Raw genomic sequence first — 15,925 nt, forward strand, 5'->3', positions numbered from 1 at the left:
GCTTTATGTGAGGCACTTTGCCTTTTACATGAATAAAGTTGCCATACTGTTTTCCTTTCACTCTTGACCCACTCAAAATGTCACAATGTGACCTCTTGTTTTACAGGAAGCCTGAAACAGGCTCAGCGTCACCTCATTACATCAAAAATCATTTAAGTCCTCCCCAGAATAAATTCAAATGATCATAGTAAAGAAAAGGAAAGGACGGTCCTGTCATTAACAGGTCAACAACACTGATCCACCCATCCATTATCTTGACCGCTTATTCCATTACGGGTCGCGGGTGAGCTGGAGCCTATCCCAGCATTTTAACAGGTGAGAGGCAGGGTACACCCTAGACAGGTCACCTGTCTGTCGCATGGCCAACACAGATAGACAAACAACCATTCACACACACACTCTCTCCTAGGGAGAATTTAGAATAACCAATATTGTAGTAACAATACAAAGTGCATGTGTATAAAATTTTCCATTACACCTATCATGCATGTCTTTGGATGGTGAGAGGAAGCCTGGAGAACCCGGACAGATCCCACGCATACACGGGGAGAACATGCAAACTCCACACAGAAAGGCCACCGCCCTCGAGGTTCGAACCTCCCCCAGCCAAGATTGGAAACGGCGACCTTCTTGATGTGAGGCTGCGGTGCTAACCACCACACCACCGTGCAGCCCTAACAACACTGATCATGTCAAATATTTATGACTGTGCAGTTTGTGACATGTGCATGTGTAAAGTTGTTTTACATGTCTTTAAATCACTCGATATATGTGTGTGTGAAATCAAACACACATTTACCTTAGTACCTTAAATTAATCTGAAAATATTGTACACATTAATGAATTGTGTAATGTCACCATCATTAGACTATTTTCATTCAAATTTATTCATTGATTTACGCTGATTTATTGCTTTGAAATGACATGTTTTTATCATTGTTGGAGTTTTTCAGAGCAGAAAACAGATCATCAAACGTTAGACCACTTCTAAAAATTTGATTCAGAATGAAAGAGATCATAAACACTGCATACTGTTTGTGCACACAGTCAACAGTAATCAAGCAGGTATAAGGAAACAAACCTCTGGCTGACTCCAACCTGCTACTGTTTGAACTGGTTTTGACGTCACTGAGTTTGACACTTGGGCTTTTGAAGATATGAGGATGTGTTTGCATCCTCATATCAAATTAAAACACACACCAGGACTGACGAGAGAGAATTATCAGCTTCTTCAAAAGTTTCCCAACATCTGAAGGTGAAACGTGTCGACCCCGAAGCGAGTTCAGCAGGTAAGAATCCAAGCAGAGAAATCTGGAAATTACTTATCAGCATGAACAGCCTTATCCAATGTTAGACCGCTTCTAACCATCATAAATTTGTTCAACTTCACCCTTCTTCCATGACAGAAGTTTCATGTTACCTGGACTTTGTGCTGGAGACAGTTTAGAGAAACTTTTCCCGTTTTTTAATTGTCATATTGTGGTTGGGACATCCATCATTATCAATCTCAGCTGAATCTAGGAAGCCTTTTAACCAACTAATTACAATTTATCAAGCAATTTCCTTTCATAATTTCTTAATACAAATTAGTTCTGAATATTTAGAATTTAATAACAGCACGAATAAGCCTCATGTTGTGTCTCAGTAAAGCCTGGCGCACACGAGAGCTCTCTGCTGAGCTAAAAGTCATTCGAGACCGTTTGCTCAGCAGAAAGCTCACCGTCTGCGCCTCATTTTCCGTGAGTTTTCCGCCTCACGAGGTCTTGAGGTGAAAATCAAACGCGTTTGATATTTTTTGCCTCGCGAGGTGAAAAACTCACCGTGTGCGGCGCTGCCTGAGCTACCTGCTGAGGGCAGAAATTCAACTGACCAATCAACACGCGTCTTTCGCTCACATGATTCGCTGGAATATGATCCAAATTGTGCTGTATTTCTAAAACAAGTTGATATTCCACATTACGTTGTTTGGCACATCAAACTAAAACACACACCAGGACTGACAAGAGAGAATTAACATCTGAGGTGAAACATGTCGACATGAAGCGAGTTCAGCAGGTAAGAATCCAAGCAGAGAAATCTGGAAATGACTTGCCAGCGTGAACAGTCTTATCACACTGGCATGTGTCACTGAGTGAACTGTAAAAAGGCTTCTTGATGCTGATATTACACCAACAGATTTAACTTTTACATATTTACAGATTGGAGTTCATGATGATTGCAGAATGATTTATGTGCATCTCTGTCAGCGACTTTAACCCAAATTCCAGTCACCCACAAAAAAATCCAGAAAATGTAGAAACTGGTTGAGCAGCTTTGATCTACTGGTTTATGTAGGGTTTGTTTTTTTTACTGTTACAGCAGTTTCACTTCACAACACTGAAGACAGGCTTTCCTGAAGCTTGTTTTGCATCTTTCTGTATCAAAGATTCTGTGAGATCAAGTTTAGATGGACCAGAGTTATGTGTAATGACAAGCTTAAGCTTGCTGGATCACAGTCCAGAAGAAGCGTGGTCTTAAAGTCAAGCCTAGTTGGCCACCACCTGGTCCACATTTCTATTTCAATTTCCCCAAGAATGACAAACACACAGAAACAAACCCTGGTAACTAAATCCTTGGATGCACCATAATGGTTTCAAGCTACTTTTATGACTTGGAATTATATTATTAAATGAACAGATTCAGGTTGTAATGAGAGAAACTACAAGTGGACTGAACCGGCTTGTATTTCATTGTGTTTGTATTCAATTTCTTGTGATTTTTTTTAATGTGTGTTATATAAAAAAACATTTAAATTAATCTGATTTAATAATCTAAATTGAGTTGATTACACAGTAATGTCTATGAGTTAGTAAGGTTTTATCACAATTTAAGTTCCTGAAGATAAACAAAGATTTTTCCACCAATAAACCTCCTACATTATTTTAGATTACTTTGGAAGTACATATAATAAATATTTTGTGGCTGCATTAATGATCAGTAGGTGTTTGTATCTAAAACTACGGGACTGAAACAACAACCGTTAATTAAGAGATTAAGAAAATAAAAATAAAGTCACTAAAATTATGTTTTGATTCCAACAAATACATGTTGGGGGCTTTGCAGCATTAGAAGGAGAAAAGCAATTTTCAAGATTATGACATTTTTAGGCCACTAAAATTAAAGGATTATTGGTGATAAACAACAAATTCCAACAATGTCTCGCTGTGTTGGGCCTCCAGTAGACCGAGGACCAGGCTTCAGCTCCTCTCTGACTGTGCTCTGGAATAAGTGGGTATATACAATAATCTGATTGATGTATATTGTGGATGTGAAAATTCCACAATCAGCTGTCATGGTCTGTATGTTTTTTGTTTAGTTTTACTCCTTATGGGTTCATTGTCTTGCCTGGTTTCCTGTTTTATTTTGTAGTTTATGCCAGTTGGTTATTGTGTTTTGCTTCCTGTTCATTAGGCCACCTGGTTTAATTACAAATGCACTTCACCTGCTCCCTATTAGTTCCTCTGTGTATTTATTCATCTTGGTTTCAGTTTTTCTTTGTCACAGTCCATCCTGTTTCCCCTGTTGTATTTCCCTGTCGTGTAGTCCCTGAGCTTTTATTTTAACCCTTATTCCTGCATTCTGCCTCGTGCCTCTCCGTCCTGCATTTAGGTCCCCATCTTCAGCACATTGTGACATCAACAACAAATAAAAATACAAATGAGTTTTGAAATTATGATTAATTAAATGATATATGAAATATTCATATTCTGTTGCTTATTGTACATGTTTAACTAATTAAAAAACTAAAAGGTTTCCCCATAATTTTATCTCAATGAACCATAAGGATAAAAACTTTCAAATCTTTTGCAAATAAAAATTAAAATCACTCAATCTAAAAAATATTGGGTTCAGTTGGGAGAAAACTCGACTAAGCATCTTTGCATCAACCAGGACAAAACTCTGCAGTGTTTCCTCAGGTAAAAACAACGGTTAAAGTCTCTTAAGATCAGCATTTTCTTGAGATAATAGATGGTATTGATTTTATTTTCCATGGTATTGATTTTTTTATTTTTGAAGTGGTCTGCAAAGCTTTCACATGCAGCGTCTGACGGTGGCATGGAGGACTTGTTAAAATCAGTATTTATTCAAAGATCAGTGGCTTAAAAAGGAAATTGGGATTGTCCTTATTGTTATTAACGAGAGTTGAAAAATGAAGTGTTCTTGTGAATTATTAGTTTAGTTTTTCTCCATTTCCTCTCTGCTCTCCTGCAATTGTGTTTTAGTTCTTTAATTTCCTTTTTTCTCCAAGTTGGGTTCAGTTTGCTTTTTAAAGTTTCTATTTTAAGTGGAGCTGCTGAGTCTTTTGCTCATTTTAACCTATTAAAATGATCCACCATAAAATCACATGATGCCAGTAAAATCTGAGCAGGAGTTTAATTAAAAATGCCAATAAAATTTGCAGCCACTTCGGAAGTAATATACCTTTTCCTCACAGTTCTCACTGGGGCCTTCTGTTGGCTAAAACTAAAAAAGTCAAAAACACTTGAGAAGTTTTTTTGGCTAATCTGATGACTTTTGTCACAATCTGGGGTTTTCTTGTTTAGCGCTCCAGAAAAATTTAAGAATGATTTTTTTTAATGTTTATGATTTATAACCACTTAACTTTAGTTACTGACCAAGTGTGTGTGTGTCTGTGTTAAGGTGTGTTATGGATCAGTGTGAGGATGGAGGGAAGGCAGTTCATCCCTATGAATTCACTCTGTGTGGGGAATATTTGGGCAAAAATCAGAGGTGAGATGAAGCTCCTTAAACTCTCCATCATTCCTCTCAATTCATCAAACCATCATTATTCACACTCATAGCTCTGTGAATGCTGTGTTGAAGCCCAGAGGAGCAGAGACCAGAACCTGAGTATGGACCAGAGTCAAGCTGTGTGTCCCTTAGAAGCCACTGGTCAATGGATCGGCCTGTTAATATGAAAGACAGACAAGATGAGGATCAGAAGTAAGAATTTATCTCACTTCCTACTTGTAGTAAAACCTTTAGAAATATTTTATTTTTCTGAAAGAAGTTCATGTGTATTTATTAATACATGTGATTTTTCTGGATCTAAACGGAGCTGTGTGTCCCTCAGAGGTCACTGGTCAATAGATTCATTCTTTCTTTCTTTCCTTTATTTTGGTTTAAAAAAAAAAGAAATCCGTAAACTGCCACAACTGCCATTTTGAAAACCTCACCTGAACCATTTGTACCGACATTCCTCTTAAATATTTCTTCCTCACTTTATCAAAGTTGGCTTTTACAGAGATGTTCATATATTTTTATCATGATTTAATAGATATGTATATGTATATGTCATTGTAATGATGCAGTACAAAGACATATACAACACTTTTCATGCCCAAAGTGTTTGTTTTCTTGGTTGTTTTTTGGGTGTGTTTTATATTATTTTAGGTAAGTCTGAAACTTTTTTCATTTGTGCTTTGTAGAGATATACTCATTTCATTATGGGGATGCAAGTTTGAGCATAAACATGATGGGACTTTATTCTCCTCACAGTCCATATGTGTTTTTGATTATTTTGGTTTTCTGGAAGCAGCATGGACACACAGCAGTTATGGTACAAGTTAACCAAGAACAACCCAAACACACGAACACATACCGTCTTAATGTACACAGGGACAAAACGTACCATGTTGCATGTTCCTACTGTGGCAAAATAAAGAAACAAAATTAATATAGCTGAAATATTTTTCCCTGGCAAACATAATCTATCACATCTCTGTAGAATGCATTATGCTCCAAATATTTAGAGCTCATAACAATAATTATGTATACATTGCTTCTGTTATGTATATTATCTGCCCAACAATGAAAATATCATTTTAAAACATGTTAAGGTGGTTTTTATTTCTTCAGTGGCAGCAATACATTTCCACTTTTGGAGTCAATTAATGGATTTTTGGTTGAGAGATGTAAAAAGGCTGATGCAAAAGTCAAGATGGGAGATGATAAAAGCATGTAAGATGGTCTTTGTGTCTTTGAAGGATAGAAAAGATCCTATTTTAGAAATATTTCTCAGATGATAAAAACACATCGCATGGGTTTTGTAATTTTCTGCTCATAACTCAGAGTTCTGTCAAACCAAACAACAACAGACGCCATGTGCTCCAGCAGACGGCAAGATGTGTTTAGTCGTAAGATGGGTACCAGTTACAACCATCTCAGTTTTACTTGAATTGTAGATACTTCTGAGACATTCAGTTTTTAACATTCCAAAGGCAGTCTGGAAGTAAGCTCAGCATGCCAGGATTAGAGGCTATAACAAGTAAATACACCTTTGTGTCATCAGTATAAAAGTGAACAGAAGCACCATGTCTCTGGATAACATGTCCAAGAGGAAGCATATAAAAATAAAATAACAGTGATCCTAAAACAACCCCTAGGACATTATACTTTTTAAAGAGGAACCAGACTCTTAGCTATATTGACTATAACATTAACTTTACTGTACTTTACAGACCATCATTAACTGTCATGAAAAGGTAGTTACCTGGAAAAAGTGCAGTTTCAACATTGTGATCTTTGCAAAAAACAGAGTGAAACTTCTCACAAATGTTGTTGTTTTCAGCTCTTAAAAGCAATTGTATAGAAAAGATTGTTTATGTTCTTTGAATAAATGGGAGCTTGGAGATTGGTGTTATTACAGATTATTCCTTACTGGTGTAAGAAATTTAAGATGTGGAATAATTTTCCGAGGCTGAGGTGTGGTGGTGGTCTGCACTGTCACCTCACAAGTCTCTGCTGGAGCCTCTCTATGTGGGCTTTGCATGTTTTCTCCAGTTTCCTCGAGACAGATAGTCCAAAAACTTGCATGTTAGGTTAAACCATGATTTTAAATTAACTCTATTAAGTAGTTTGAGAATGAGTGGCTGTGTTGTTTGTCTGTGTGATTTACCTGGTGACCAGTCCTAGCAGCTGGGAAAGGGTCCAAACCCTGAATTGGATTAAACAGGTATAAAAAATAAATTTAAAAAGAATAAATAAAATGAGTTATTTTTAGACACATTTTATTTTACACATTCATCGCTGTCTTCAGGGTCCAGATGACGGAGTCACCCAGACGTGGATCCAAAAAACCTGGAGCCATTAGGAGTTTTTACAAGAAATTGCAAGATAAGCGCTTTCCAAAGTAATTTTATTTTAACTCAATGAAATAACAGAAAACTGTAATGAATAGATAGCATTTATTGAATTAAAATTGATTAATCTATTTGAAATAAAATAGAAAAATATAATGTGCAGAAACTGAACTGTGAATTCATTCTTTGATGACTGTGTTAATTTTGATATTTCTCTCACAGACTACAGAAAGGTGACTCAGAGACTCCCAGTGGTCAGGTTTCCCATCAAGATGAAATGGACTTGGACTCCATATTTATGGTGTGTGGACATGGACTCAGAGACACTGCTCTACAACTTAACAATCACAGCAAGACTTTGTTCTCAAAACTGTGTTTCTGTGTTTTGCTAAATAACTTTTTCAGTTATGTGGTAGTTGTAAAGCCTTGTTTAATCAGACTAAAATCTTTCCACTGCATTTGCACCTACAGCCATATAAATCTGCCCTGCTGTTGTAACTAGAAGCAGACACTGTGTTCAGGCTTTCATATATCCAGAAAAGTTTTAAAATGCATCTATTTATTATATCAGTCTAAAATTAGGTAGTCTCTGTGGCGGGCCGGCCAAGATTCATGCTGTGGTCCTCATGCATCATCCTCTAATCTTTGCAGGGGCCTGGTCACATGATCACTGATCATTGTTCATGCCATTTACTAACCTGCATGCTGACTGTCACTGTGTCATCTTGTGGGTTTAATCAACAACAACTATAGTTATGTTCATGTTTTTCTGTTTCTTGCTCCAGGCTTTGTTTTTTTTTTGTTTGTTTGGTTTTTTGTTTGTTTGTTTGTTTGGTTGGTTTTTTGTTTGGTTTTTTTGTTTGTTTGTTTGTTTTTGTTTTTACTGTTTAGATTGAACAGCTGCTACTTTCTTTCTGATGTATTCTTGGTTTTTTTTTCTTCTCTTCACTTTCCTTTTCTTTTCCATTTTCTTTCTCCTTTCTTTTCCCCCCAACGGTCCTGTCAAGTCTGGCATTAATATGTAAAGTGCCTTTAAATGTCCAAAAACCATTATACAAGTTTGATGTAGCCTATTATTATTATTATTATTATTATTATTATTATTATTATTATTATTATTATTGTTGTTGTTGTTGTTGTTGTTGTTGTGTAAATTCAGCAATAAACACATTTAAAATTAAACAATAATACTTAAATTATAAAGTAGGGCCTTATTTCTATTAAGCTTATCTTGGCAAAGCAAATTTGTTCTGCGCAACACAGCAGCCAGACCATCATCCTGCTGGTACCATGCTGGACAGGACAAGGTTTAAAAAAGAATAAAATCTAAAATTAGATGCTGAAATTATTTGTGCTGCAATGTCACCTATAATTTACAATTAACTGAGCTGCATCCTTATAGTTAAAACATGCTGTTACTCTTTTCAAGCTGCTTGAGGAGAACATTCTCACATTTGTGAAGAACGAGCTAAAGAAGATGAAAAAGATATTGAGTCCACATCACCCAGAAAGTTTCAAGAATCGGGAGAATGAGGAGATGTTCACCAATGAGAATGAAGAGCAGAGGAGGAGGAACAGTGATTTATTTCTAAAGATCACAGTGGACTTCTTGATGAAAATGAAGCAGGAGAACCTGGCTGATCAACTGCAGAGCAGTAAGAGAATTTTAGATTTCTAAATGATGGCAAAAAAAGAAATGTAGAATAAGAGTGGAGTTTCCAAATTCACGCTGCTAATATGATTCAAACATCTGCATCAGAAGTATGAATTCTACCAGACTGAAAAGTATCAAGTTGTTTGTAAATATGTGGTGTGCTACATACAACAAGAAGTTAGACAAAAACAAATAGACTAGAATAAAATATTAACATTTTCTGTGAACTTACTAATTACATTTACTGTTTTTATGATTTAGGAACTTGTGCTGCAGAAAGCAAAAGAAATCTCCAGTCAAACCTGAAGAAGAGGTTCCAGTGTGTGTTTGAGGGGATCGCTAAAGCAGGAAACCCAACCCTTCTGAACCAGATCTACACAGAGCTCTACATCACAGAGGGAGAGACTGCAGAGGTCAATGAGGAACATGAGGTCAGACAGATTGAAACAGCATCCAGGAAACCACACAGACCAGAAACAAGCATCAGACATGAAGACATCTTCAAACTCCCACCTGGAAGAGATGAACCAATCAGAACAGTGATGACGAAGGGAGTGGCTGGCATTGGGAAAACTGTCTTAACACAGAAGTTCACTCTGGACTGGGCTGAAGACAAAGCCAACCAGGACATCCAGTTCACATTTCCACTGACTTTCAGAGAGCTGAACGTGCTGAAAGAGAAGAAGTTCAGCTTGGTGGAACTTGTTCATCACTTCTTTACTGAAACCAAAGAAGTCTGCAGCTTTGAAGAGTTCCAGGTTGTCTTCATCTTTGATGGTCTGGATGAGAGTCGACTTCCTCTGGACTTCCACAACAATGAGACCCTGACTGATGTTACACAGTCCACCTCTCTGGATGTGCTGCTGACTAACCTCATCAGGGGGAAACTGCTTCCCTCTGCTCGCCTCTGGATAACCACACGACCTGCAGCAGCCAATCAGATCCCACCTGACTGTGTTGGCATGGTGACAGAGGTCAGAGGGTTCACTGATCCACAGAAGGAGGAGTACTTCAGGAAGAGGTTCACAGATAAGAAACAGGCCAGCAGGATCATCTCCCACATGAAGACATCACGAAGCCTCCACATCATGTGCCACATCCCAGTCTTCTGCTGGATCACTGCTACAGTTCTGGAGGATGTGCTGGAAACCAGAGAGGGAGGAGAGCTGCCCAAGACCCTGACTGAGATGTACATCCACTTCCTGGTGGTTGAGGCCAAAGTGAAGAAGCTCAAGTATGATGGAGGAGCTGAGACAGATCCACACTGGAGTCCAGAGAGCAGGAAGATGATTGAGTCTCTGGGAAAACTGGCTTTTGAGCAGCTGCAGAAAGGAAACCTGATCTTCTATGAATCAGACCTGACAGAGTGTGGCATCGATATCACAGCAGCCTCAGTTTACTCAGGAGTGTTCACACAGATCTTCAAAGAGGAGAGAGGCCTGTACCAGGAGAAGGTGTTCAGCTTCATCCATCTGAGTGTTCAGGAGTTTCTGGCTGCTCTTCACGTCCATCTGACCTTCATCAGCTCTGGAGACAACTTGATGGTGGAACAAGAAACAACACCCAGGAGGTCAATCATCATAAATAAAGACAACATTCAAACATTCAAATGGATCCTTGAAATAAAACAAAAATTAAAACATCTCCACCAGAGTGCTGTGGACCAGGCCTTACAGAGTCCAAATGGACACCTGGACTTGCTCCTCCGCTTCCTCCTGGGTCTTTCTCTGCAGACCAACCAGAGTCTCCTACGAGGTCTGATGACACAGATGGGAAGTAGCTCACAGACCAGTCAGGAAGCAGTCCAGTACATCAAGACTAAGATCAGTGAGAATGTGTCTGCAGAGAGGAGCATCAATCTGTTCCACTGTCTGAATGAACTGAATGATCGTTCTCTGGTGGAGGAGATCCAACAGTATCTGAGATCAGGACGTTTGTCCACAGATAATCTTTCTCCTGCTCAGTGGTCAGCTCTGGTCTTCATCTTACTGTCATCAGAAGAAGATCTGGATGTATTTGACTTGAAGAAATACTCTGCTTCAGAGGAGGCTCTGCTCAAGCTTCTGCCAGTGGTCAAAGTCTCCAAGAAAGCTCTGTAGGTGGATTTGAGTTTAAAATATCTATAAGTTTAAGTATTTGAAACTACTCGTTATTTCTGTCTTCACTGTTACTTCTTCCACAGTCTGAGTGGCTGTAACCTTTCAGAGAGAAGCTGTGAAGCTCTGTCCTCAGTTCTCAGCTCCCCATCCTCCAATCTGAGAGAACTGGACCTCAATAACAACAACCTGAAGGATTCAGGGGTGAAGCAGCTGTCTGATGGACTGAAGAGTCGACATTGTAAACTTAAAGCTATCAGGTCAGATAAAGCACATTTGATCTGACCAATCATTTTATATATTGTTTTCATTTATTCTCTTTATGTTAAAGGCTCATTGAAAGATATAAACATGCATTAACAGGGAAAAAACTATTTTAAACCTAAAATGGAGAGTGATTTACATAACTGAGGGAATTGCATTACATTTTCTTGATATAGAAAGTCCTATTTTCACATGTGAATATTTTATTTTATATCATGGCAGCATGTAACCTCTCAGAGCGAAGCTGTGAAGTTCTGCCCTCAGTTCTGAGGACTCAGTCCTCTACACCAATGATGTAGTTTATTTTATAAGTTTTATATTGTTTTCTAAATGTAACTCCAGATTTAGCCAAAATGAGAAAAACTGTGAACAAAGTGTTTGTGCTAAGCTTCAACAGCAAGCACTTACAGACATTATGTAACTGATAAGTAGAATCTAGAAGAAACTAAACTGAGAAAAACTTTAATTGCCTGAAAAAAATTCTACCAAATGCCATAAATTTGAAGGATTGATGTCAATAAGATCCTATTTTAAGAATAATCTGATGTTAATCTTTTTTTAAGGCTGAGAGGCTGTAATCTCTCAGAGAGAAGCTGTGAAACTCTGTCATCAGTCTACAGCTCCCAGTCCTCCTTTCTCACAGACCTGGACCTGAGTGACAATAACTTGCAGGATTCAGGAGTGGAGTATCTATCTGATGGACTGAAGAGTCTGCACTGGAAACTGGAAAGTCTCAGGTCAGGATACCGTTGGTTTTTATGAGTAAAGACATCACCATTAGCACTATACTGAGTTTGTGAATGGTAGTATGAATAAAGAACCAGAAGCCAACAATCTCATGCTTAATGATGTGAGTCTTTCCATATTTAATGTGTGAAATTTAGTTTCTTATTTTCCTATTTAATATTATATATGAATGCTAGAGAACAATTACTCACTGGTAGTTGACTCACCTTTGACAACTAACTCCAGGTTGTCAGGTTGTCTGGTCACAAAGAAAGGCTGTGCATCTTTGAAATCAGCACTCACCTCCAACCCTTCCAGTCTGAGAGAGCTGGACCTGAGCTACAACCATCCAGAAGTATCGGGAGAGAAGCTTCTTTCTGACAAAGTGAAGGATCCGCGCTGGAGACTGGACACTCTCTGGTATGGAAACATAAGTTTTTTATGCTTGTAGATTAAGCAAGACAACTTTAGAAGTATGAGTGAATAATCATCCTGTTATCAGTCACACAATGTCAAAAATGTACACTGTCCAAGCTTTTCATGTTTCTGATAAATGCTGACTGGCTTTCTTTATTTAGAAGAAGAAAACTACTTTACTGCCATTCAAAAACGGTACACCAGAGATGCACTGCTGAATAAAATTACATTGCACCTACCCCACAAAACAACATAGACAAAAACATTGCAAAAGAAAAAAAAGGTAAAAAGCTAAAAGTAAGCAATAATAGTTATAAAAATATAAATGCCATTTAAGAGAAATTAATATAAATATAGTGCCAGTGTACAGTATTGCCTCATGTTGCTATGTGTTACTGTGTTAGCCAGTGTTTAAACTGTTGAGCAGTCTGATGGATAAAAACTGTCCCGGAACCTTCCAGGTCTGCATGTCAGACAACGGTACCTTCTCCCTGAGGGAAGGACAGAAACCTGTCCATAGCAGGGATCATTGTGGTCCTTGATGATCTTCGCCGGCCTGATCAGGCAGCGCTGTTTCGCCAGGTCCTGAATTGGGGGGAAGCATGACCTCAGTAATCCTCTTGGCTGTCCTCACCACCCTCCTCTTTTTGTCTGAGGCGCTGCTGCTCTCGTGCCACAGAGAGAAGCTTTTCCTTTAGGTAGTCCACAAATGCTTGATGTGGCCTCTCCAGGGGGAAGTCTGAAGTAGAATAATCAGTTGATTTCTCTATCTTTTACTAGTATTTGTGGGTATTTTGTGACTTTCCTCCTATCACTGCTTGTTGGGTTTTTCAGAGCTTTGTAGATGGTGCTGTAGCATGATAATATTATTTTACTGTGGTAATCAGCTGTGATGAGAACCACTGTGTCTTAGTGATATTTTGGTCTCTGCTGGAGGTGTAATGAAGGTGTAATGTTAGAGAGAGAAATGTTTGCACTGGAGAGGCAGTGATGTCCACCAACAGAAGCTGATGTGAATTTGGGCAAAGCTGATTCTTTACAACTGATCCTCAATCCTGGTCTTCGAGGGCCAGTGTCCTGTAGGTTTTCTAAGTTTCCCTGCTGGAGCACACCTGACTCAAATTAATGGGTGATGAGACATCAAGCTCTGCCCAAACCCAAGTCTGACTCAACACGGAAACTTCAAAGACCTGCATGACACTGGCCCTCGAGGACCAGGATCGAGGATCCCCGCTTTATTAGTCTGAAACTTCCCATCACCTAGTTAGTTAAAGAAACTTTCCAATGAAAAGTAAAAAAATAAAATAAAATCTTCAAGAGTGAAGAAAAGAAGTCCTGTTGTCTTCAATTCAAGCTCTTTGGATTACCATGACTCGGATGACTCAGCACCATATTTTACCGTGCTGAACAGATAATAGAACTGACAGAAGAGTGAAATCAGTCCAGGTGATGAGGCTGCTTCATGTTTCTGTTTCCACAACCAACATAAAATATTCTGACTCTCTTTCCTCCTGCAGGATGGACCATGGTGGAAAACAGAGGTTAGAACCTGGTCTAAAAAAGTGTAAGTATGGATTTGATGTAATTCATTATACCAGAACAGCCCAAAACCCTTTTCATATTTTTACAGTCAGTATTTTCAAACATGTAATGCTATGTAATGCAGTCCCTCATTAATCTTTAGATAGAAAATTATTTACCAGTATGTAAATATTAATTGTAAATATATGTTGTCTTCCCAGAATTCCATATAAACTCTATTAAAATAAACTGTATTAAGAAATTATTGTTCCTTATATTACTTTGGCTCTTGTTTGTTTTTATTTATAGATATGTTTGAATTAAATCTGATGTTGTGAAGCACTTTGTTTAATGTTCAGTACTAGTCAAAGTTTTGGACATACATATTAATTCAAATTACTTTTCACTGGTACCAAATTTGTGTTTAAATGTGCAATGTCAATAATGAATGCAAATATCTTGAAAATAGACAGTTATTGTGTTAAATCACAGACTGATGTCATGCTGTATCTCCAACAGACGCATGTGAACTCACACTGGACCCAAACACTGCAAATGAATACCTTAAACTGTCTGACAAAAAAAAGGTGATGCTGGTGCAAGAGAATCAGTCATATCCACATCATCCAGACAGATTTGACTTCTGGCAGCTGCTGTGTAAAAATGATCTTGAGGGCCGCTGTTACTGGGAAGTCGAGTGTAACGGAAAGGCTCATGTAGCAGTGACTTACAGAGAAATAAAAAGGAATGGAGACAAAAATGCCTGTGGATTTGGGATGAATGATCTCTCCTGGTGTTTGTATTGCTTCAGGGATCATTACTCTGTCTGGCACAACCGAAGAGAGGAAAAGTGTCATTTTCCTCCGTCCTCCTTCGACTCTAACAGAGTGGCAGTGTATGTGGACTGTGATGCTGGCATTCTGTCCTTCTACAGAGTCTCCTCTGACACACTGGTCCACCTTCACACCTTCAACACCACATTCACTCACCCTCTATGTGCAGGGTTTGGGTTTGGGCGTGGAGCCCTCTCTGGTTCTTCAGTGTCTCTGTGTTCTCTGTGATTGGACGGCCTTATTTTGTGCTGAGAAACACAGATTATTACCATGAAATCTCCTTGAATGACTTTATCCTGTACAGTAACCTGTAGTGTTTCTCCTGCGCTCTCATACTAACTATTGATTTATTTTCTGATTGAATACTCTGTTGATACCTTGTGCTGAACCGAAGAAAATGTTTCATACTCCACTGGTCAGTCTTGATGTTCAAACTCTGTCACATTTATAATCTTTGTTGTCCTCGGCTGGTTTTTACCATGTTACTGTTTACGATGTACATTTGGAGGAAGATGATTTCTTACCATCGAAACTTTCATTTGACTCCAAATCTTGTTTTAGTGTTAATTAACACTGTTTAAGAATAGATTTATTTCAGACCAAACTGTGATGCAAACCTGAAATGATGGAACAAGCATGCATATATTGTTTTGATATTGTATAGATAATATACTCTGAACAAATGTAAAAGTAACCCAATTTTGGCAGAAATATTGAGACCCATCCTGTGTGCAACAAGTTCTAGATTGCTGTTTTAATCCACTCACACCTTTGGCAGAATCTGGGCTGATGTGATAGACAGTCCTCTCATGCACCAACATCTATTTGTAGAATCCATTCAAAGATGCATTACATTCACTTTGTCTGGATGTGCTGTGCATTTGGTTTTGTCTTAAACTTTTCAGCAGTCTGAAAATGGTTGCTATCTACACAGAGCAAAGAACAAATTACTTATATATTTAAAAAATGCTTGTAGCCAAATGGGTATAACGATTTATATGGAGCGGATTTTCAAATGAATGACTGTGTACATTTAAAAATTTGTATGATTTTAACTACATGATAAACTGACACTAAACTGCAGGATCCCTGATAATCTCTCATCATCCAAGAAGTTCTCTTTAACAATGCTTTTCCGCCTTAGATTTGCTGGTATTTTATTTTTAATGAACAAACTTTGCATTATCATATAACATATTGAGATGGCAGCCATGTATGCGGACGGCTGGTAAATATAAATGGTTCATTCTAAGAGAATAAAAACATAATTATTTTAGTAAAGCAATTATAAAA

General features: G+C 38.1%; 1 protein-coding gene across 2 annotated transcripts; it reads left to right on the plus strand.

Annotated features, from left to right (window-relative positions):
• Positions 1-1,176: 1,176 nt before the first annotated feature.
• Positions 1,177-15,775, plus strand: LOC121633431 (NLR family CARD domain-containing protein 3-like). Of its 2 annotated transcripts, XM_041975455.1 has the most exons (12): positions 1,177-1,289; positions 4,681-4,770; positions 4,864-4,983; positions 7,079-7,171; positions 7,344-7,422; positions 8,551-8,776; positions 9,037-10,870; positions 10,958-11,131; positions 11,699-11,872; positions 12,108-12,281; positions 13,796-13,842; positions 14,319-15,775. In XM_041975455.1, the coding sequence occupies exons 2-12, from the start codon at positions 4,688-4,690 to the stop codon at positions 14,858-14,860; spliced, it is 3,546 nt and encodes a 1,181-aa protein (XP_041831389.1). In that variant the 5' UTR covers positions 1,177-1,289; positions 4,681-4,687; the 3' UTR covers positions 14,861-15,775. The 2 variants fall into 2 exon arrangements, with proteins under 2 accessions (XP_041831389.1, XP_041831391.1); XM_041975457.1 differs by lacking the exon at positions 10,958-11,131.
• The last annotated feature ends 150 nt before the right edge of the window (positions 15,776-15,925 follow it).

The sequence above is a fragment of the Melanotaenia boesemani genome, chromosome 22 (genome assembly GCF_017639745.1).
Source record: "Melanotaenia boesemani isolate fMelBoe1 chromosome 22, fMelBoe1.pri, whole genome shotgun sequence".
NCBI classification, from domain to species: Eukaryota; Metazoa; Chordata; class Actinopteri; order Atheriniformes; family Melanotaeniidae; genus Melanotaenia; species Melanotaenia boesemani.

Excerpts from the sequence above, each read along its gene's own strand:
- LOC121633431 (XM_041975455.1), top strand. The coding sequence starts at position 4,688 with ATGGATCAGTGTGAGGATGGAGGGAAGGCAGTTCATCCCTATGAATTC. Across the intron at positions 11,132-11,698 it reads TGTAAACTTAAAGCTATCAG|GCTGAGAGGCTGTAATCTCT; the intron begins GTCAGATAAAGC and ends TCTTTTTTTAAG. Across the intron at positions 13,843-14,318 it reads AGAACCTGGTCTAAAAAAGT|ACGCATGTGAACTCACACTG; the intron begins GTAAGTATGGAT and ends TATCTCCAACAG.